The sequence below is a fragment of the Delphinapterus leucas genome, chromosome 12 (genome assembly GCF_059928025.1).
Source record: "Delphinapterus leucas isolate spDelLeu-1000000601 "Yukka" chromosome 12, BTC_Dleu_Yukka2, whole genome shotgun sequence".
Lineage (NCBI taxonomy): Eukaryota > Metazoa > Chordata > Mammalia > Artiodactyla > Monodontidae > Delphinapterus > Delphinapterus leucas.
The window spans coordinates 66,624,102-66,648,379 of NC_143140.1; the positions used below are offsets into that span (position 1 = coordinate 66,624,102).

Here is a 24,278-nt window from a genome sequence, read left to right on the forward strand (position 1 = left end):
CTTTGACAGGACTGGGGGAAACAGAGACTCTACTCTTGGAGGGCACACACAAAGTAGTGTGTGCATCGGGACCCAGGGGAAGGAGCAGTGACCCCGGGGAGACTGAACCAGACCTACCTGCTAGTGTTGGAGGGTCTCCTGCAGAGGCAGGGGGTGGCTGTGGCTCACTGTGAGGACAAGGACATTGACCGCAGAAGCTCTGGGAAGTACACCTTGGCGTGAGCCCTCTCAGAGCCCACCATTAGCCCCACCAAAGAGCTGGGTAGGCTCCAGTGCTGGGTCACCTCAGGCCAAACAACCAACAGGGAGGGAACCCAGCCCCACCCATCAGCTGACAAGTGGATTAAAGTTTTACTGAGCTCTGCCCACCAGATCAACACACAGCTCTACCCACCACCAGTCCTTCCCATCAGGAAGCTTGCACAAGCCTCTGAGATAGCCTCATCCACCAGAGGGCAGAAAGCAAAAGCAAGAAGAACTATAATTCTGCAGCCTGTGGATCAAAAACCACATTCACAGGAAGACAGACAAGACGAAAAGGCAGAGGACTTTGTATCAGATGAAGGAACAAGATAAAAACCCAGAAAAACAACTAAATGAAGTGGAGATATGCAATCTTCCAGAAAAAGAATTCAGAATAATGATAGTGAAGATGATCCAGGACCTCGGAAAAAGAATGGAGGCAAAGATTGAGAAGATGCAAAAAATGTTTAACAAAGACCTAGAAGAATTAAAGAACAAACAAACAGAGATGAACAATACAATAACTGAAATGAAAAATACACTAGAAAGAATCAATAGCAGAATAACTGAGGCAGAAGAATGGATAAGTGATCTGGAAGACAGAACGGTGGAATTCACTGCTGCAGAACAGAATAAAGAAAAAAGAATGAAAAGAAATGAAGACAGCCTAAGAGACCTCTGGGACAACATTAAATGCAACAAGATTTGCATTAGAGGGGTCCCAGAAGGAGAAGAGAGAGAAAAAGGACCCGAGAAAATATTTGAAGAGATTATAGTCAAAAACTTCCCTAACATGGGAAAGGAAATAGCCACCTAAGTCCAGGAAGTGCAGAGAGTCCCAGGCAGGATAAACCCAAGGATAAACATGCCGAGACACATAGTAATCAAATTGACAAAAACTAAAGACAAAGAAAAAGTATTAAAAGCAACAAGGGACAAATGACAAATAACATACAAGGGAACTCCCATAGGGTTAACAGCTGATTTCTCAGCAGAAACTCTACAAGCCAGAAGGGAGTGGCACAATATACTTAAGGTGATGAAAGGGAAGAACCTACAGCCAAGATTACTCTACTCGGCAAGGATCTCATTCAGATTCGATGGAGAAATCAAAAGCTTTACACAGAAGCAAAAGCTAAGAGAATTCTGCACCACCAAACCACCTCTACAACAAATGCTAAAGGAACTTCTCTAAGTGAGAAACACAAGAGAAGAAAAGGACCTACAAAACAAACCTATAATTATTAAGAAAATGGTTATAGGAACATACATATTGATAATTACCTTAAATGTGAATGGATTAAATGCTCCAACCAAAAGACAGGCTCACTGAAAGGATACAAAAACAAGACCCATATATATGCTGTCTACAAGAGACCCACTTCAGACCTAGGGACACATACAGACTGAAAGTGAGAGGATGGAAAAAGATATTCCATGCAAATGGAAACCAAAAGAAAGCTGGAGTAGCAATACTCATATCAGATAAAATAGACTTTAAAATAAAAAAGGTTACAATTATAAATATATATGCACCCAACATAGGAGCACCTCAATACACAAGGCAAATGCTAACAGCTATAAAAGAGGAAGTTGACAGTAACACAATAATAGTGGGGGACTTTAACACCTCACTTACACCAATGGACAGATCATCCAGACAGAAAATTAATAAGGAAACACAAGCTTTAAATGACACAATAGACCAGATAGATTTAATTGATATTTATAGGACATTCCATCCAAAACCAGCAGATTACACTTTCTCTTCAAGTGCACATGGAACATTCTCCAGGATAAAACACATCTTGGGTCACAAACAAAGCCTCAGTAAATTTAGGAAAACTGAAATCATATCAAGCATCTGTTCTGATCACAACGCTATGAGATTAGAAATCAATTACAGGGAAAGAAGTGTAAAAAACACAAACATATGGAGGCTAAACAATATGTTACTAAATAACCAAGAGATCACTGAAGAAATCAAAAAGTAAATTAAAAAAGTACCTAGAGACAAATGACAAAGAAAACATGACGATCCAAACCTATGGGATGGAGCAAAAGCAGTTCTAAGAGGGAAGTTTATAGCAATACAAGCCTACCTCAAGAAACAAGAAAAATCTCAAATAAACAATCTAACCTTACACCTAAAGGAACTAGAGAAAGAAGAACAAACAAAACCCAAAGTTAGCAGAAGGAAAGAAATCATAAAGATCAGAGCAGACATAAATGAAATAGAAACAAAGAAAACAATAGCAAAGATCAATAAAACTAAAAGCTGGTTCTTTGAGAAGACAAACAAAATTGATAAACCTTTAGCCAGACTCATCAAGAAAAAGAGGGAAAGGACTCAAATCAATAAAATTAGAAGTGAAAAAGGAGAAGTTACAACGGACACCGCCGAAATACAAAGCATCCAAAGAGACTACTACAAGCAATTCTATGCCAATAAAATGGACAACCTGGAAGAAATGGACAAATTCTTAGAAAGATATAACCTTCCAAGACTGAACAAGGAAGAAATAGGGAATATGAACAGACCAATCACAAGTAATGAGATTGAAACTGTGATTAAAAATCTTTCAACAAACACACACCCAGGACCAGATGGCTTCATAGGCGAATTCTATCAAACATTTAGAGAAGAGCTAACACCTATCCTTCTCAAACTCTTCCAAAAAATTGCAGAGGAAGGAACACTCCCAAACTCATTCTATGAGGTCACCATCACCCTGATACCAAAACATGATAAGGATACTACAAAAAAAAGAAAATTACAAACGAATATCACTGAGGAGTATAGATGTAAAAATCCTCAACAAAATACTAGCAGACAGAATCCAACAACACATTAAAAGGATCATACACCATGATCAAGTAGGATTTATCCCAGGGATGCAAGGATTCTTCAATATACGCAAATCAATCAATGTGATACACCATATTAACAAATTGAAGGATAAAAACTATTTGATAATCTCAATAGATGCAAAAAAGCTTTTGAAAAAATTCCACACCCATTTATGATAAAAGTTCTCCAGAAAGTAGGCATAGAGGGAACCTACCTCAATATAATAAAGGCCATATATGACAAACCCACAGCCAACATCATTCTCAATGGAGAAAACCTGAAACCATTTCCACTAAGATCAGGAACAAGATAAGGTTGCCCACTCTCACCACTATTATTCAACATGGTTTTGGAAGGTTTAGACACAGCAATCAGAGAAGAAAAAGAAATAAAAGGAATCCAAATCAGAAAAGAAGAAGTACAGCTCTCACTGTTTGCAGATAACATGATACTATACACAGAGAATCCTAAAGAAGCCAGAAAACTACCAGAGCTAATCAATGAATTTGGTAAAGTTGCAGGATACAAAATTAATGCACAGATATCTCTTGCATTCCTATACACTAATAATAAAAAATCTGAAAGAGAAATTAAGGAAACACTCCCATTTACCATTGCAACAAAAAGAATAAAATACCTAGGAATAAACCTACCTAGGGAGACAAAAGACCTGTATGCAGAAAACTATAAGACACTGATAAAAGAAATTAAAGATGATACCAGAAGATGGAGAGATATACCATGTTCTTGGATTGGAAGAATCAATATTGTGAAAATGACTATACTACCCAAAGCAATCTACAGATTCAATGCAGCCCCTATCAAATTACCAATGGCATTTTTTACAGAACTAGAACAAAATATCTTAAAATTTGTATAGAGGCACAAAAGACCCCGAATAGCCAAAGCAGTCTTGAGGGAAAAAAACGGAGCTGGAGGAATCAGACTCCCTGACTTCAGACTATACTACAAAGCTACAGTAATCATGACAATATGGTACTGGCACAAAACCAGAAATATAGATCAATGGAACAGGATAGAAAGCCCAGAGATAAACCCACGCACCTATGGTCAAGTAATCTATGACAAAAGAGGCAAGGATATACAATGGAGAAAAGACAGTCTCTTCAATAAGTGGTGCTGGGAAAACTGGACAGCTACATGTAAAAGAATGAAATTAGAACATTCCCTAACACCATACACAAAAATAAACTCAAAGTGGATTAGAGACCTAAATGTAAGACTGGACACTATGAAACTCTTAGAGGAAAACATAGGAAGAACACTCTTTGACATAAATCACAGCAAGATCTTTTTTGATCTACCTCCTAGAGTAATGGAAATAAAAACAAAAATAAACAAATGGGACCTAACGAAACTTAAAAGCTTTTGCGAAGCAAAGGAAATTACAAACAAGGTGAAAAGAGAACCCTCAGAATGGGAGAAAATATTTGCAAATGAATCAACGGACAAAGGATTAATCTCCAAAATATATAAACAGTTCATGCAGCTCAATATTAAAAAAAACAAACAACCCAATCCAAAAATGGGCAGAAGACCTAAATAGACATTTCTCCAAAGAAGACATACAGACGGCCAAGAAGCACATGAAAAACTGCTCAACATCACTAATTATTAGAGAAATTCAAATCAAAACTACAATGAGGTATCACCTCACACCAGTTAGAATGGGCATCATCAGAAAATCTACAAACAACAAATGCTGGAGAGGGTGTGGAGAAAAGGGAACCCTCTTGCACTGTTGGTGGGAATGTAAATTGATACAGCCACTATGGAGAACAGTATGGAGGTTCCTTAGAAAACTAAAAACAGAATTACCATATGACCCAGGAATCCCACTCCTGGGCATATGCCCTGAGAAAACCATAATTCAAAAAGACACATGAACCCCAATGTTCACTGCAGCACTATTCACAATAGCCAGGTCATGGAAGCAACCTAAATGTCCATCGACAGACGAATGGATAAAGAAGTTGTGGTACATATATACAATGGAATATTACTCAGCCATAAAACGGAACAAAATTGTGTTATTTGTAGAGACGTGGATGGATCTAGAGACTATCATACAGAATGAAGTCAGAAAGAGAAAAACAAATATCGTATATTAACACGTATATGTGGAATGTAGAAAAATGGTACAGATGAACTGGTTTGCAGCACAGAAATAGAGACACAGATGTAGAGAACAAACATATGGACACCAAGGGGGGAAAGTGGTAGGATGAATTGGGAGATTGGGATTGACATATATACACTAATATGTATAAAACAGATAACCAGTAAGAACCTGCTGTATAAAAAAATTAAATTAAATTTTAAAAAAATTGCATCTCTTCCAAAAAAAAAAAAGGGAAAGTCCTGGCCATCTGCTTTCACTGCAAGGGCATGGGTTCAATCTTCAATCCCTAGTCGGGGAACTAAGATCTCACAAGACTTGCGGCCAAATAAATAAATATGCGTCTCTTATAGACAGAATATAGTTGATGTTTTAAAAATCCATTCTAATGATCTCTGTCTTTTAATTTGAGCAGATAGTCTATTTACATTTAAGATGAGTATTGACATGGCTGGATTTAAGTCTACTGTTTTATTGTTTTATATCTCCCCATCTGTTTTTTTTTATTAATTTCTTCTTTCTTTTTATTTAATTGAAAACAAGTTTTGGAATTACATTTTAATTTATCTGTTGTGTTTTTAGGTATGTCTCTTTGAATTATATTTTAGTGTTTGCTTAGGGTTTACAAAACACATTCCTAACGTTTCTGATCTATTTTGAGTTAATATTGTAGCACTTCATGCAAAACATAAGAACCTTACTCCCATATAGGTCCACTTATGCTGTGCCAGCTTCTAATCATTTATATTCTAGTTTTCATAAGCATTATGTCTAGAAATGATATAAGTCATAATAAAATGTTATAATTTTTGCTTTAAATGTTTACATGTATTTTTTAATTAATGTATGTATTTAATGATACATTGCAGAGACTCTGGATTCTCTTTTATTCTTTCAAAGAATATTGATTTTTTTTTCTTTTTAAATTTCAGCAGAGGTAATCCACCTTGACTCAAACTTTATAATCCGTTTCTCCAGTGATGGGAAGTAGCTGAAATCTCTGTGTATTTTCTTTAGCTTTAATTGTGCTGCTTTGAGTTTACCCCATGCATGTGTAGCTTGGGGCCAGTCAGAGATTTAGCTGGGTCTATACACAGAATATCGGTCTACTCCTCTCTGGCTCTCTCCTTTCTGGGATTTCCCCCCTGCCCTCCATTTTCAGCAGCTGCGATTGCTCTAAACTCTGTCCTCTGGTTTTCAGGGCAGTAAAACTGAGGACCTCTGACTATTAGTTGTTCCATGTGGCACTGGGGGCTCCCCTCATACTAAAAGCCATAAAAATGGGAATTCAGCCAGTGCCATTCCTTTTCCCTGCCCTCCAGTTCTGTCTGCTTTCGGTCATTCTCCAGTATCTTCAGGTAGTTGTTTCTAAAATGTTTAGGCTTACATTTATTATCTGCAAGAGCGTTAGTCTTGCAGAACCACTAGTAATTAATATTTATTGTATTTTATTAAATTATCTGTGACGGACTGGGTGAAAAATCTTCATTTAGTCAAACAGTTAGTCAGATAGTTTGAGAAGCACTAACTTAAGAGACTTTGTAAAGGTTCCTGTAACCAAGATCCCTGGAACTATCCTGTTTCTACCATTCCCTGAACCTGATTGCTCAGTAAACCCTTTTATTTCCTGAGCCACTTTTTTTTGTTTGTTTAATGTTGACCATAGGTTATTCTGTTCCATACATAAGGACTATAATTGATACAATATTATCCAAGTTTTCTATAATGAACATGCTTACTTGTCCTAATATTAAAAAGCAGCAGCTGGGACTTCCCTGGTGTCCAGTGGTTAAGACTCTGCCCTTCCACTGCAGGCGGTGCAGGTTCAATTCCTGGTCAGGGAACTAAGATCCTCATGATGCGCTCACGGCCAAAAAAAAGGAACAGCTGTACTTACAAATAAAGAAATCACCTATAACCTGGAGACACAGGAGGGAAGCTGGCATCAGCTACAGCTCAGTGTCTTGTGGTTGAAGTCATATGATATCAGAAAACGACTATGGCAGACCACACAGATGTTCAACATTTACTAAAAGTTAAAATTATTGTTTCAGGGCTTCCCTGGTGGCGCAGTAGTCGACAATATGCCGCCAATGCAGGGGACACGGGTTCGAGCCCTGGTCTGGGAAGATCCCACATGCCACGTAGCAACTAGGCCCGTGAGCCACAACTGCTGAGCCTGTGCGTCTGGAGCCCGTGCTCCGCAACAAGAGAGACTGCGACAGTGAGAGGCCTGCGCACCGCGATGAAGAGTGGCCCCCACTCGCCGCAACTAGAGAAAGCCCACGCACAGAAACGAAGACCCAACACAACCAAAAATAAATACATAAGTTAATTAATTAAAAAAAATTATTGTTTCAAAGTGATGACACAGAATATCCAAACCAAAAGAGTGTTTAAAAGCATCTCATTCAATTCTCTACTTCATTTTACAGATGAAGCACTTGAGAGGCAGAGACTAGAAGTGTTTTGACCAGAACTACAGAGTCAGAAAACGGTAGAGAAGTGATTATGGAACTAGGACTTTTTTTTTTTCTTTAATATAGCTCTAGTTTTAAGCACAGCAGTGGTCCTGGCTTCATTTCAATGATTCTGCAATAAGAACTGCAATTGTCAAACACATGTTAGATCATAAGGACCCATTTTTCAAAAAAAAGTTACACAGATAACAGCAGAGCTGGTCTATAGGAAGTAGCATTGGGATCCGGAATCCTGCACACCCAGGTCCTCCTTGTACCCCAAGTGAATAAATTTAATGTTAATTTAGGGTTTTCTCTATTAGCCACTATTTACTTCATTTATAAATTGCCTGTGTTGTTGGTTTATAATTAGTTTATTCATAAACTTTAAGTATTGCCTCTAATTATCTTCCTCGGTACGTTTTGTTCCTACACCTCCCGAATCAGCCCTGTAGTGAGCAGCCATGGTGCCCAGAGAGCTCTGCGTAGCATCTGGTAGCAAGAAAAACAAGGGCTGAGGAAACAATGTTAGTAATACTTAAGAACACTTAGGTGGGAATTACACAAAAACCTCAAAATATATAGGCTTCATACTTGGCAATACAATAAATTAGCCCCATTGTCCCGCACAGCCTTTTTTTTTTCCTTTAATAAACTGGGTTTTCAATGGAAGGCTTTAAATAGTAATTTTCCAAACTACTACTTACAGCCTTTATTAATCTATTCCACTCTTATTCATCTACTTTATTTATTTTTTATTCTCTTCCCTCTCACTAACTTTCTCCTTTTCCTTTGATTCATCCCCTGATATAATAGGATTCTTTTTTCTTTGGCCCAAACCTTTTTTCAGCTACAACTATTTTTCTTCACTATGTTTAAAACCATATGCTACATAAGCCAAGGCTAGACCTATATGTTCTGGAGCTGCAGCAGGATAATATTTTTGAGTTTTCTCATGTTTCTTAACTTCCATTTCCATCCATTATATTTATTTCTACCCCCAAAAGTAGGAACATTTTAAAAGTTTTCAAATTAAAAGCGGTTTCCTGGGATGCCCAAAGCCTCCAGCTAACTCACAACAGGCACTCATTTATGACAATAGTTGCCAACGTGGTTTTATTGTTGGTGTGCCGACTACACAGATGCTTAATCTTATTTCATTCCATGAATTCATTCAGTACATGTTGGTTTAATGACTCCAAAATGTCAGTCACTGTATTAAATGCTAGATGCTTTAGGACAGGAGGAAGGTAATATTAAGAACCTTTCCATATATTCTCATGTGAAGTTCTTTATAAGGTAAGTAACTACTTAACAGGCACAGTGGCAAACACTTTCAACAACTATCTCTTTTTACTCCTCACGATATTCTAGTATTATCACCACTTTACTGATTCGGAAAAATAAGTCATTTGCCAAAGGCCACAGAGAGGGCTGGAATTGGAACTCAGCTCAACTGGACCCCACCACCCCATGATATAAAATCTTTCGTGTGTACTGGTTTAGCTTCTGTTACCAGTGCTGGTCTTTCTTTCTTTCTTTCTTTTTTTAAATTAGTTTTTATTGGAGTATAGTTGCTTTACAATGTTGTGTTAGTTTCAACTGTACGGCAAAATGAATCAGCTGTACATATACATCTATCCCCTCTTTTTTGGATTTCCTTCCCATCTAGGTCACCACAGTGCATTAAGTAGAGTTCCCTGTGTTATACAGTATGTTCTCATTAGTTATCTATTTTAGACATAGTATCAATAGTGTATATATGTCAATCCCAGTCTCCCAATTCCTCCCACCCTCCTCTTCCCCCTTAGTATCCATACATTTGTCCTCTACGTCTATGTCTCTATTTCTGCTTTACAAATAAGTTCATCTATAACATTTTTCTAGATTCCACATATATGCATTAATATGCGGTATTTGTTTTTCTCTTTCTGACTTACTTCACTTTGTTTGACACTAAGTCCATCCACATCTCTACAAATGACCCAATCTCATTCCTTTTTATGGCTGAGTAATATTCCATTGTATATATGTACCACATCTTTATCCATTCCTCTGTTGATGGACATTTAGGTTGCTTCCATGACCTGGCTATCACAAATAGTGCTGCAGTGAACATTGGGGTGCATGTGTCTTTTTGAATTATGGTTTTCTCAGGGTATATGCCCAATAGTGGGATTGCTGGGTCATATGGTAGTTCTATTTTTAGTTTTTTAAGGAACCTCCATACTGTTTCCCATAGTGCCAGCTCTAGTCTTTCAAGTAAACTTTTTGCAGTTCAACTCAAAGATCTTTCCTATCATTTAATCTGTTCTACATCCCCTTCTTCTTTCACATCTGTCGTGGGGTGAATTGTGTCCCCCCAAAATACAAAGCTTAAAGTCCCAACCTCAGCACCCCATATCAAGACCTTATTTGGAAATAGAATTGTTCTAGATGTAATTAATTAAGATGAGGTCATACTGGCATAGGGTGAGCCCCTAATCTAGTATAATGGTATCCTTATAAAAAGGAAAAAATTTGGACACAGAGACAGATATGTACACAGGGAGAACATCATGTGAAGACTGGAGTTACACTGCTACAAGCCAAGGAACACCAAGTTTGCTGGCAAACCTCAGAAAATAAAGAGGAAGGCATGGAACAGATTCCCCCTCATGGCCTTATAAGTAACCAATGCTGCAGATACCTTAATTTCAAACTTCCTGCCTTCAAAACTGTGAGAGGATAACTTTGTTGTTTACGCTACCAGTTTGTGATACTTTGTTCCGGCAGCCCTAGCTAACTTATACATCTACACTTGGATGATTCAGAAACCCAAATTTCTACTGCTCTCTCTTTTTCTAACACTCCAACATTCCCTTTCTCCAATTGCGTGACTTTTTAGCACAATAAGGTAGAACCAGTCATACCGTTGCCAAATGTAAGGTGCAAAGAGTTATCTTTGAAATCTATGATCTCCCTCCCACAGTTGGGCAATCATCCAAATGGCTGAAGGGTTAGAAGCACGATCTTTGAAGTCAATTGGGCTCAAATATCAGTTTCCACATTTACTGGCTGTATGATCTTGGGCAACTCTCTGAGTTTCTTTCCCTGTTAAAGGGGGCTAACGCCACACTACCACATGGAATTTCAATGATTAAGGGAGAAAATATATGATAATAATTTAGCACATCATCTGGCATGTAGAAAGTACTAAACAAAATTACTTATTATCATTATTGTTTCTAAAATAAACTTTAGAATTTATTTTTCATATGTATTTCAGATACACATTTGTGTACATTATGTAAGTATTTTTTTGATTATGTATGTAATCATTATGTAAGTAATATTATGATCTGCTGGTATGAGAGTGACTCTACCTATTATGTTCTATTTGGTTTGTCTTTCACCTTTGGCAATATCTAAAATGGAGAGGGTGTGACCTTAAAATAGTGAAGTAGGAGAATCTATATTAGAGAATCCTTGAATCACTAGTGTGCCCTTTAACTTTATCCCTGAGATTAGAACCAGTTATATAACTAGGACATCAGAACAAAAATGCAGCTCCAGTTCTAAGAAGGGAAGTTTCAAACTGATAGAAAAAGCATTTATTAAGGTGAAATATTAAGGCCCATGATACCTGAGTCTAAAAGGTATTTAATCATTTTTCCCCTATATAAATACGTTGTTCGGCAATGATTATTTTCCCATGTCTTTACCAAATTCCGTGCCTCCTCCTTAAGATTTTTTTGGGGTGGGTGGGTTAGAAATCTACTAATATGCTTAGCATATTAACTTTTATTAACTTCAGATGAAAAATTTGCTGAAACACTATCACATTTCCTTTCAAAAATACATGTTAAGGTAAAAAAGACAAGGGGGTATCCATGCCTTTGGCCTTACTCTTTTCTTCACTTAGAATAATTTCTTTCCTTCTACCCTTCCTGTTTGAAATCCTTTCTCTTTTTTGTTTCTTTTTTTTTTAGACCGTTTCTAACCCTGCCACAGCCTAAAGGCCTTCTCTTACCTTCCCACTTTGTACATCCCCTGAGGCCTTTAGGTATCCTCATCTTTGGCTCAAATCTTAATCCCACCACAAACATGAGAGCAGCAGAAATAAACATTCTCATCTTCATAAACTCTGCAGTATTTTTTAAAATTAATTTATTTATTATCTTCGGCTGCGTTGGGTCTTTGTTGCTGCGCATGGGCTTTCTCTAGTTGCGGCAAGTGGGGACTACTCTTCGTTGTTGCGGTGTGCGGGCTTCTCATTGTGGTGGCTTCTCTTGTTGTGGAGCACGGGCTCTAGGTGCCTGGGCTTCATTAGTTGTGGCACGCAGGCTCAGTAGTTGTGGCTCATGGGCTGTAGAGCACAGGCTCAGTAGTTGTGGCGCACGGGCTTAGTTGCTCCGCGGCATGTGGGATCTTCTCGGACCAGGGCTCGAACCCGTGTCCCCTGCATTGGCAGGGGGATTCTTAACCACTGTGCCACCAGGGAAGCCCCTGCAGTATTTTTTTTTTTTAAAGCAAAAGTTCAATAGTTAAATGAATAGGTAAAGTGAACAACTTTTTAGGATGAGTCATGGATGGAAAGAAGCAGTTTCAACACTTTTAAAATGAAAACTTAATAGTTAAAAATGAAAGATATTAATTTATTAAAATTCCAGTACATCACTATTCTGGCTAACTCTACCTCACACTCTTACCACGTTACACATTTTTGCCTTCTTCACAGCACTCAAGAATCTAACGTTACCTGTTTGCTCTTGGCTGTTCACTGTATGCACAGTGCTGGCACCTATGAACTGCTTAATTGCTATCTTGGAGACTTGTCAGAAGAGGAAGACAAAACACTAGAAGAAGGACGGTACTGATTACATTTGGCTGTATTTCATGTATTTGCGTTGCAAGTGCTGGTAGGGGAATGGCCAATAAATGCAAAATTCAGAATGTTGCTTCCCGGGAAAATCAGAGTTAAAACTGACTTCTCAGATTGCACTAACTCCGTCAGTCCTGGAAGCCGAAATTAACGCCGGATTTCTCAAAGACTACGTTTTCATCTCTGTATTTCCAGACCCTGTCCCTACGTATGGTACATTGCAGGTGTTTCAATGCACCTGTTAAATCCCGATTTGGACGGGGTTACGAATCCAGGGGACAATTTAGTGTTAAAAAACAAACAAACAAACAAACCTTCTTTTAGAACGAACTATATTAGGAAACCGTAACCAACCACCGGGCTGGCCAGAGGTTCCACTTAACTAACAGTCGCCGGGAAAGTGGAATTTGCAATGCGCTCAGAAGTAGCGAGCTTTCGTTTCATGAAAACACACAGACGCGCGCGCGGGCGAAGATCACCCACAGAATGAAAAATTCATGAACATTCAGAATGACTTAAAATTGAAGGGAGAGAGTGTGCAGCTCAGGGAGGCCCAGTCGGTGGGGTCGATAGGAAATTACAATTATAGTGTCAGAAGGGGTTAAAACTGGTGTTCCGACAGAGCCTGGGCTCCGCGGGACTTACAAGATCACGCAGACAGGAGAGCTTGACCCTTCTCGCGATCCGTAGGACGAGTTCTCTGGGCCTCCGCGGGCCCCGGCTGGGAATGACGTTGGGAGGCTGCCCGCGTTAGTGCCTGTTGTGCGGTCCAATGACCGCCGAATAGAGTCATGACCGGTCCTGCTAGAAGGCTAGCAGGACCCCTGTCTCAGAACCACCTCAATCCGGAAACAGAAATTCTTGAGACCGGCACTGCCAGAGCCAGCTCTTGCACGGAAGGGAGTGCACATGCGCCTAGGGGTCCTGGGAAACCCTTAAATACCGTCTTGAGGTTACGTTTGTTCTCTTTCCCTGCCGCCGCGGAGCCGCGCGGAGGCCGAGGCGCGGGGTGAGTGGAGGAAAGCGAGGGTGGTGTTTGCGAAGCGTGGCTCGCTGTTTTTTGTCTGGAATTGACGATGAATATTTGCACTTAAATTGAATCTATTTATCAACCACTTTTTTGCTTTTTGTATTGTAGCGCATTCAAGATTCGGCTCCACCCGTAACCCACCGCCATGGCCGAGGAAGGGTGAGCCCAGGGCCCGGGGTGGTGGTGCGGCCCAGGCATGGGCTTCGAGCTGGTAGTGCGGGCTCTGGGTCGGCCGTGGTGCCTTAAGCGCGTCTGACCTACCTCGCTGATGACTGCCAAGTGCAAGGCGTTAGATGGTGTGCGGGAACTTATTAATAGCTTAATTTTTTTGTTTTTCAGCATTGCTGCTGGAGGTGTAATGGACGTTAATACTGCTCTGCAAGAGGTGCTGAAGACCGCCCTCATCCACGATGGCCTAGCACGTGGAATTCGCGAAGCTGCCAAAGCCTTAGACAAGTACGTGTATCAGTCTCAATACGGTGGGGTGTTGGAACCGGAACAAAACTGCAGCCGAGGGAAGAAAGCGTGAAGTTCATGGTGTTAGCACAGAGGTTCTGAATGGCATCCGTTCTACAGGAAACCTAGGAAAAGGTATCAGAACTCAGATCTCTAATGACCCACCTAAAGCGTGTGGGTTTGGAATGGGGATGAGCACTTGATTCCTAAAGTGAAACTACAGTGTTTGAATGATGACTTAAAATTGTCGGATACCCCTTCACTCCTTTTATGAGTGAAAACTAATAGTCTGACAAACCTGTAGCTTTTGGGGCTAATTTCACTGTTATTTAGGGGATAGGTGGGAACTTTTATTTAGCACTTTGCAAATTAAAAACATTATAATCAAGTAGCAGAAACATCTGGTTTTGGTATGAACTTTGTATAGTAGCTGTGGAGACCAATGTGGGTGTGGGATAACTGTAAATTTACTCAGTGAGGTCTCTGGGTGGGTAACATTGGCAAAACAGCTGTTAACTATTAGAGCTGAACTTAAATGTCGTGAAAGGGTTATTAAGTTAGGTAAATTTAAGTCTATTCAATTTGGTGTAGGTTGGCCAGTTGAATCCAGTGAAGACAGCACTTGTTGGAAAGTTCCTGATACGAGTCTACTATTTGTACCTTGAAAATACTCTGCAATATTAAGGGTCTGGGCTAGTAACAGGTAACAACTTAGTAAACTAGTTCCTATATATAACATTTGAAGTTTTAAGAGTTACTGAAGACAGGGTGATTCTGTAGATGAAGTTAAGGAACATATGCCTGGTGGTAGCTACGTCAAACTAAAGTTGTATTCTTCAGTGGCTGCTTATGTTTTGCCAGTGTAGCCAGTGCAAAGATAACTCTTCTAAAGCACAGTAGTGGATTTAGATCTGAATTTTAACGTCTACTGTTGGATTTGCATTTCAGGCGCCAAGCCCATCTCTGTGTGCTTGCATCCAACTGTGATGAGCCTATGTATGTCAAGCTGGTGGAGGCCCTTTGTGCTGAGCACCAAATCAACCTGATTAAGGTAAGTTTTTCATTGAATTTGGTTTTTCTGAAAGCCAAAGTAGCTTAATGGAAATTGGGCCAGTTAGGGACATGTGTCCACATAAATGCTATCCATAATGGTTTTTGTCATACCAGAGCAAATTTTGTAACGAGCTCTTTGTTTTTTGCAGCTGTGAAAAGCGTCACAAATTTGGCATTGTTGGCTACGATAAAACTAGTTCTAGAGACATTTTTATTCCTGCAGAATTAAATGCTAATTTTATGTTGGTACAGAACAAAAGATAGGTAGGGTGTTGATAGGGGGTCTTGGTGCTGTGCATGATGACAACTGGCTCCCTCTACTGAACTGATATGAGGAAACTGCCATGTCACCCTCTCTGACTACAGCTACCTTCATATAATGTACTGTGTTACCAATAGCATTAAAGCTTTGGAGTGTGGTGATCTTTGTTTTTATTCCCCCCTGATAGGTTGATGACAACAAGAAACTAGGGGAATGGGTAGGCCTCTGTAAAATTGACAGAGAGGGGAAACCCCGTAAAGTGGTTGGCTGCAGCTGTGTGGTGGTTAAGGTAAGTCGGTACCGGTGTGCGGGGTGAAGGCTGCGCTGGGTAGACGCGCTTCACTGTGAGTTAAGTCAAGAATCTCTTCGAAGCAAAATATGCGTAATCCTCAGCAAACTTAGAAAAAGCTTTCTGCCTTGCAGAAAAGGGAAATAAGACATAATTAAGCCAGCCAATGGATCTGCTTACCTGAATGTGTTTCTGCAGAAATTTAGAAAATGCTGGCAATAGGAAAGCCGTGTTACGAGCCTTAAAGACATTGAAGTCTTTAAGGTCCCTGAAAATGGCTACAAGACATTTTAATGGTGGGAAGCATTTTCACGAGGCGTGCTGATTTTTTTAAAAGCTTCATTATAACTAGTGCTAACAATTTAGTTGAGTTTCTAAATTAGTAAAATCACATATGTTTTTTTTAGGACTATGGCAAAGAGTCTCAGGCCAAGGATGTCATCGAGGAGTACTTCAAATGCAAGAAATGATCAAATAAAAAAACTAGGCTCTTGTTCCTCATCTCTGGTTTTTTATTTGGGGCAGTAAAGTAAGGTCCCTGTTAATGAAGAACAAAAGATATTCATTGCAAAATAACTGGAAGCATGCTCTCTGTCGCCTGGTTCTAAGTGAAAGCCTTTTCTCCCAACCAGTAAGTAACTTCAGTGTTGGCAAGTAGAAGAGCCCAAGTGAAGATAGGCTTACAGTGAGGTATTGGTGACAGGGTTTCTTGGGTGTGGACATTTATCACGACTATGACGAGGCCATCCTAGGACCAAGAGAAATGGATTGAGGCTAGTCAGGTGTGGGTGTCAATAACTTAAAATCCTAAAGCTGGATTGGATTTAGGCTGTGGGACACTAGAAGGTACATGAAGTCCAGGTGTGCTTATGCACATGCCCATTAGGGAAGGTCAAGAATGTCTTATTTACCTAAATATTAGCCACAGAAACAAGATGTGTTTCTATGTATTTCTAGTCCCTCTAAAAACTCAGTAGGGAGAAGTAATGGTGACCCATGTACTTCAAGCCTGGATCAATTTGGGTTTGTTTGTGTGAGTAGGAAATGTTGAGCCAGGTAGGACTAATGGAAGTCTTAAAATTGGAATCCCTCGTAAATTGCCAACTGGGGGTACTTTTGAGTTTCTCTCCCCTGGTTTGCCTGTCCTACTATACAGTTAGAGGGCACATGTGAAGGGAAAATGAATTTAGTTTGCTTTTAATTGTGATTTCTTTATAGCACTGTCTGCTTAACATTTTGAGTCCCTATGCTGTATTTGGTGCTGTTTGAGTCTGTTGATGCAGTGGAAAAACCATACTTTTGTTTGATCCTTTATGGGAAATTGTGTAATTCAGGCTAGGGAAAACTGTTGGATTACAGCAAAGTGCATTTTCATATTCACCCCTTTTTGAAATTAGTGCTGGGAAGACTTTTTGAAGTTAATCTGTTTGCTGAATGTTAACTCTGATTTGGGATTACATCAGCATTGGTTTTTCGATATTTCCATATCTGCTGTCAGCTGAGCTACAAAACACACTTAAAGAAATATTCTACCCTTGACCTTATCTTACTGTAGATACTACCTGGCTAAGTCCATTGTTGAAAATTAACTTTCAGTGTGTTTTCTGGCTTCTGTCTGCTAGAATGTTACGGTCACCAAGACACTTATGGTCAAACTAACTTCTTAATGACCTTTTTCTTTTGCCCTCTTCCTGACTTCTTAGAAAATTTTATTTGTGGTCTACTTTGGCCTTTGCCATGCTGTACCTCAGTCCCTCTGTACCTCTGCCCACCCCTTCTATTCTAATAGTTCCAGAGTTCAGGCTGGTCCTATTTACTTCTCTAAGGCCAGCCTGGGACAGTTTCCACTTCGTTTGTCTTTGATCAGCACTACACTAATGGTGCACACTAGACAGCACCCTGTGAAAACCTTCAAGTTTTGTGTGCCTCAGTGAATTTTATCTTCCCCTTAAGGTCAGTGCTTTTTGTGAGAGGAAGGGGAAGAGCTGTTGACCTGCTAATGTATGCCAAGCTCTGCACCAAGTTTTAACATTTTTTTGTGTTACTTCCTGTCGATTTCCCAAGCCAGAGAGAGCCCTCGGATGTCCTCTGCCCCACCTCTGTCTTTTATAGCCTGTAGACTCCAGGTGGCAATGGCCCCAGTTTTTCATCCGCACTGCTCAGTTGCAGAGAAGTGATAATCCTTTTTCTCATGACTAAATCTATTAAGGTCTTTCTGCCTTTGCCTGAAGTACCTTTCTTTTTTGTCTACCTGGCAGTCTTCAAAACCCAGCTCAAAGGAACATAGCTTTAGCCTTGAAATTGTGACTTGTCTATAGCTTCTATGGGATTCATGAGGGAGGCCATCCATGCAAAGGTGCCAGGGCAGAAGCAGATGTCTTCATTCTCTTACTGGGGAAAATAATAGTTTGAGGGCATCCCTCATGAGACTCCCCTTTCACTGGGTGGCAAGAAAACCTCCAAGCCAAATCCATTTTCTTTGTTCTTAACTCAAAAAATTTTTGCCTGGTCCTGATTTTATTAAAATTTCTATTATGTGTATTTTTGGTAAACCACTTCAAATTCTTTTAAAAATAATCAGGACATCCATAGAAAAATTGTAAAAACGCTGTATTAGGTAGGTGTCCATTAAAAACAAGAATTTGTCTATCTTAAACTGGGTTGTTGAGGCAATGAAAACATAGGCAGAGGTGTTATGAACCCTAGAAATGTGGAAACATCTGTCTTACTGAAGACTAGCCCTTTAAATGGAGCTTGAATTTCTTTTTTCTTTATGGATGAGAGTGCAAAAAGTTGGGCTCAAGGAATATGTTAAGCACAGGCAAGCTTTGTGTCTTCCTGCCCTCTTCATAGAGGAGGAAGGAGAGGATATTTAACCAAGGAGGGGAAGTAAGAGCACAGCCTTCATTCCAGGCTGAGGGTGGGGCAGGGTGATGGCTCAGTGGGGTAGGGCATTGTCCTCCCAGCTGGGGTCCTCATAAAGCCCAATCCACAAGGCAATATGGAATTTGCAGGAGTAATTTCTAGCAAGAGCAATGGAGGCATCATGGCTGGGCTATGCAGGTACCCAAGAGATGCCACCAGGCTTCCCCAGCCTCCCAGAGAGAAACTTGGATGAAGTCTGACTCGTTGCCGGTGGCCAGGTGCTGGGGGCAGAGGGGGATGGTCACAGTCAAAATTGAAGAATAATTGTACAGAGGGTGATCAGGTATTTAGGGCTTGGGCTACATAAATATTAACACATCAGTGTTCAGAAGGATTGGTGGTACTGGTGCTCCCCAGGCAGAAATCAGTCCTTTTTAGACAACAGTGGCTTACACTTCAAATGGCATAAGCACACCTAAATTCAAACTTTATCATACCACAAGTGAGATGTCTCAGCCAGTTTTTTTACTCAAAACATAACAGGGCCGAGTCTGCTGATTAAAGTTGCATTACAACCTGGCTTTTGCTTGAAAAGGTTAGAAATGAGGGAGGTGGGTGACCCTAGGAATTATTAAGACCTGCACTAAAGGGGCAATCTTTTAAGCTCTCTTAGTTCATATGAAACATGCCTTAAGAATGTCGTTTCTTGACATTTCTTTTGCCTCTTGTTCACTGACCACTTTCATCACCGCATTCCTAATTTGTTTTCAGTGGCAAATTGGCTTTGGGAACGGGATAAACAAGAGTAGGGAAGTGCTTTTATAGGTAGAAGCTGAGTCTCGGGTTTCCTCTTTGGGAACTAAACTCAGTTGTGAAACGTGAAGGTGGAGACTGGTGGTTATTTTGTGGCCCTACCAACCCGGGAGGTTCTGTTAACCTTTCATTTTCTGATAAAGGGTGAGCAAAATTATAAAGCATCAATTTAGTTAACCCATTCATTGACCAATTACAAGTGAAAGAATGGTTATAGCTATAAGTATGCTTACTACAGAACTCTTGGTAGGACTTGGTTGAAGGAGGGGAACAATTACGTAAAATGTGATACATCTACATAATGGGGTATTATGGTGCCGTAAAAATGGACAGAATGGAAGGGTATTTGTCAGTGTATTCTTAAAGCAATAGTTAAAACGTACAGTAAGACCACATTTTGTAAAAAAAAAAAAAAAAGCATATGCTTTCAGAGAAAAGAGGTTGGAAGGATATACATTAAGGTTTTTTAATGGTCACTTCTGGAAAGGTGGGTATTTTGGTTTTCCTTTTTTTTTTCTTTAATATGTATTGCTTTTGTAGTAAGAAAACTTTCTTAATTAAAGAAATGAAAGAATGGGACAAGATAGTCTTAGGATTAATTTTAAGTAGCATTAATATAAAACTAAAAATTTTTGTATGTTTTGTGAACATGTGAATTTACTTGTCTAGTAAAATAGCACTTGGATACGACAGGGCAGCTTTGAGAGTTCAGACCTACCCAGCAGAGGGCAGTAAGAAGCTAGTGTCAGAGGGACCCATCAGTAAAAGAAGTGGAGATAAGCACAGGCTATACAGCAGGCTCCCCTTAGGAAAAGATTCTCCTCCCACTCCTTGAAAATTGTTGGGCTTTAGTTTACTATTTCTCATTGCTCTTGCTCTTTGTCTTGATATTGTAGAATCCACACTCCCCAGCTGGTGAGGTCAGTTCAACTTGTGCTTTGGGAGGTTGTCAGTAGAGGTGACTAGTTATTTTATATACAGTTAAGAAATAGAGCCTACATATTCCTAGAGGAAAAGGTTTTGCTCTGTGATAGTGGACTGTACTTGTTAGGCCCCTTTCTCTTCCACTAAATGAGAATTTGTCTGAAGCTACCTGAAGACTAAAAGGTTACAGAGCAGGCCTGTTCTGGAAAAATGGGCATAATTTGGAGAGCATCAAGGCAACAGCCATACTCTGGAGATTATAATCCCCAGTATAACTCCATGGAAGCACTGACTTTGTTCTGTGCTGTAGTCTCTGGTGCCTAGAGTAGTGCTTGGTGTAATAGGTACTCGTACTATCTGTTGGATGAATAGATTTGGCCTATTTGTTTAGTCATTTAATTTGTGGGTTTCCTTCTCGGGCTTAAACTCCCCAGCCTCTTTTGACACTTTAATTTCTCATGTTCCTTTTTTTCTGGCAACAAAAGTGAATCTCAAGCTGGGCCTCTTCTAAACTAGAATGGTGCCAAGTTGTCTCAACTTCCTGTACCTCCAGCTCTACTCTAGGGATCAGGGTAGAGAAACGTATCCTATCACAATATGGGGTACACAGCTCTAAGAGTCTGAAAATTTAAAAGCCAGTATGAGGCTTGGGAACAGTAAAAAGCATGTGAATTCAGGGAAACTCTTTTTACACTGCAGTAAATTTCTTTCTGAAGCTTGTTTATTGAGACACATGCCAACAGCACAGCACTGTATGAGTGATATGAACTAAACCTTACACAAATGTAGTATTTGGCTTTTTATTTTTCCTTCTTTCAACTCAACTGCTCCCAACTAAAATTTACAAACAGATAAAAAATCCTGTTTGTACCTGGTTGGCTTGTTAGAGAAATATGGGGTAAAAGACCTGTGATATATCACAGTGCTGCCACGAGGTTAAAAGGAGCAAAATGCACATAAATACGAGATCCGTAAGGGGAAAATAAAGTATTGACATACAGAATGCTGCAAATTAAACATTCTGTCTTCTCTTAGATTTGATGCTTGCATATACTTGGTGAGTTCCGGGGTTCAGCAGATGTTTTGCTAAATAGGTGCATGTTGTGTCTTGCTGGGAGGTATTTACCCACACATACGTCATAAAGTGTTGCAGCTACACCAGTTTCAGGAGGGAGTACATGTATAATTTTTAAGCAGAAATAAAAACCTTTTCTATCCCCACCCACAAGCTAGGGTTTTGAAATTAAATTATCCAATTCAAAATTTTATATTCCAATTTTCTGTCATGTAAAGAGTCAGAAATTTAATTTTCAAATAAACATGAAAATGATAATGTGGATGATATTAACATGCATAAGCAAAGTTCAGAGCCCTACGTGGAGAGGAAACAGTTTATGTGAAATTTTTTACATTTTAAAGTAACTTACCAAGGCATAAATATACTTATTACCTTTATTGTTGCCTAGTGTCCTGTGAAGTGAGGCTCATTCGAAGTGTCGCAGGTTGCATTGCTGCCATGTGGAGTCTTGGGTAATAGACTGCAGGGCAGATGGAGATTTAGCTAACATTCAGTTACAGTTTGAAACTTTCCTTTTGGGTGGTAGTAAAAATAAAGCAGGTAAGAAATGAGCTGCTCTTCAAAGAAACTTCTGTGTTTTGGTAAAACTGCTGAGGGTGTTTCTCCTGTCAGAGCCGTATAACAGTGCGCAGCAGGTTTCTTCAATGAAGCAGAAACCTGCCTGCCTGATAAATCCCAGGACCGTCCAGGGCATAATGACCATTTGCAAGTAAGAGTACAGATTATTTGTGGGAAGTGAAGGCAACATTTTAAAAGCAAGCTGTATTTCTGAGGGGTGGGGGAGAGGAGTGGGGGGAGGAGAGGGAGACAGGGAGAGAGAAGGAAGGAGGGAGATGGGAGGGGAGGGGAGGGAGGGAGAGAAGACGTGTTCAGTTGCCTATAAACTAGTACAAAGGATTGATTTATTCTACACATTATTTTCTTCAGTTAAAAAAGAAAATGTGAACATTCACCTTTGATTTTGGAAGGTGAGCGTTCACAACATTATAAATCAGTCGAAAATAAGTATAATTGAGTTGAATATTAGCTGACCAGTTATCTTTTATTGCATTGGATAGAACCCCAGTAGTTATTTTCTTTGGTGAGTCTCAACTGAAATGTTATATTAATCAAGTGAACGTGCTCGTAATCATTGCCAGTCCCCAGATTTGTACTTGTGTGTTGAAATTTTTTCTCAGCAGCAAAGTAAAATATTTTACCCTACCTATACAGTTTAACTCTTGTCTTCCTAGTAAGGCATTCACATTTAGAAATTAACAGCCAGTTTGGATAAGAGATGCAAACTCTTATTTAAGGGAGAAGATATATTTAATAAGATTTATATTGCTTTATGTAGAGTAGAAAATAACCAAAGCAAAATCTCCCCAACATATAAACAATATGTAACAAACAAAACCCCTATGTAGCGTTGAGTGGAAGAGCATGTAAACTGTTCCTTTAACCCTATAATTCTGATTCCTTGATTTCTGCTTTGATACTTTGATAATGAAAGGTAAACAGTTGTGCAAAGAAATACAGCTATTTCTTTTAACATTTTACTCTCCTATGCGATTCCCAAACTGCTTCATGTTTTTGGTTTTGTTTTTGCCCGCACCACGGGGCATGGAGAGCTTCCCACCCACGCCCCTGTCCTTCAACGTGCTTCATGTTTTTTGTTTTTTTTTTTTTTTTAAATTAATTTTTGGCTGCGTTGGGTCTTTATTGCTGTACACGGGCTTTCTCGTTGCAGTGAGTGTGGGCTTCTCATTGCGGTGGCTTCTGTTGCAGAGCGCGGGCTCTAGGCGCGTGGGCTTCAGTAATTGTGGCTTGCAGGCTCTAGAGTACAGGTTCAGTAGTTGTGGCGCACGGGCTTAGTTGCTCCGTGGCATGTGGGATCTTCCCGGACCAGGGCTCGAACCTGTGTCCCCTGCATTGGCAGGTGTATTCTTAATCACTGCGCTGCTAGGGAAGCCCAACCTGCTTCATGTTTGACTGTAGTCCTTGGAAGAGGCCCTACCAGGAAGGGGCTCTTATGTAATTCTGGGCTCTGTGTAAAAAGAAAGTATGTTTCTATAATATCTACATGATTACCTCTCAAACTTAGTTTATTGCTAAATGATACAAAGTTTAGGGAATTAAAACAAATGATTACAGTCTTCTACTTAATAACACAAGTGATATTCTTTAATACTGTCATCTAAAGTAATCATTAATGATTATTGTGGTAAATTACTTTCTAGAGTTAGTAGTATCATTACTGGTTGTGTTATTTTCTAGAAGTAACTGTGACCTGACCAAAATGTGGCCTTGCTACTTTCTTGCTGTGTTTCTGGAGAAGATGCTCTGTCTTACCCAGAGAGAATTGGGCTGGGAGTTTAGGCCTGAAGTGATTGGGTCTCCCATTGCAGACTCTGCTTGCAGTTAGAATCTGAACTTTTCAGTTGGAAGGACCTGAAAAATGATCTCATTTGGTTCCCTCATTTTCCGGCTGAGAAGACAGAGCCTCCACACCCCAGGATATGCTCCAAGCAGACTTGGACATGTGGGTAAACTGATTATAGAATTTGTCATTTTGTTGAAGATTAAAATATCCTATATTTAATATATGTGGAAGGAATATACTTTGTAAATTGATACGGGTGTATTGGTGAAGAATATCAGGGATGAGGACTTAAACGTACTATGAGTCCAGAAGCACTTTTTTTTTTTTTTGCGTTACGCGGGCCTCTCACAGCCGCGGCCCCTCCCGCTGCGGAGCACAGGCTCCGGACGCGCAGGCCCAGCGGCCATGGCTCACGGGCCCAGCCGCTCCGCGGCACGTGGGATCCTCCCGGACCGCACTGGGGCACGAACTCACACCCCCTGCATCGGCAGGCGGACCCCCAACCACTGCGCCACCAGGGAAGCCCCAGAAACACTTTTTAGTGCATGAAAAATAAGCTAACAAGGGCAATTTATTGGCTTCCACAAGA

At 39.9% G+C, this 24,278-nt stretch overlaps 1 protein-coding gene and 3 non-coding genes across 4 annotated transcripts; all 4 read left to right on the top strand.

The window, feature by feature from the left end:
- The first annotated feature begins 13,487 nt into the window (after positions 1–13,487).
- LOC111165885 (small ribosomal subunit protein eS12) lies at positions 13,488–16,141 on the top strand. Its single transcript, XM_022556934.3, has 6 exons — positions 13,488–13,566; positions 13,696–13,746; positions 13,927–14,043; positions 14,992–15,094; positions 15,546–15,647; positions 16,055–16,141. The coding sequence occupies exons 2-6, from the start codon at positions 13,733–13,735 to the stop codon at positions 16,115–16,117; spliced, it is 399 nt and encodes a 132-aa protein (XP_022412642.1). The 5' UTR covers positions 13,488–13,566; positions 13,696–13,732; the 3' UTR covers positions 16,118–16,141.
- On the top strand, positions 14,268–14,341 carry LOC115802080 (small nucleolar RNA SNORD101). The gene has a single exon (XR_004022458.1). It is a non-coding gene; the product is annotated as a small nucleolar RNA SNORD101 (small nucleolar RNA).
- On the top strand, positions 15,387–15,463 carry LOC115802088 (small nucleolar RNA SNORD100). Its single transcript, XR_004022466.1, has one exon. It is a non-coding gene; the product is annotated as a small nucleolar RNA SNORD100 (small nucleolar RNA).
- LOC115802087 (small nucleolar RNA SNORA33) lies at positions 15,804–15,933 on the top strand. The gene has a single exon (XR_004022465.1). It is a non-coding gene; the product is annotated as a small nucleolar RNA SNORA33 (small nucleolar RNA).
- Positions 16,142–24,278: the final 8,137 nt, after the last annotated feature.

Coding starts and splice junctions, on each gene's coding strand:
- LOC111165885 (XM_022556934.3), top strand. Junction 14,044..14,991: donor GCTGCCAAAGCCTTAGACAA/GTACGTGTATCA, acceptor TTTGCATTTCAG/GCGCCAAGCCCATCTCTGTG. Junction 15,095..15,545: donor ACCAAATCAACCTGATTAAG/GTAAGTTTTTCA, acceptor CCCCCCTGATAG/GTTGATGACAACAAGAAACT.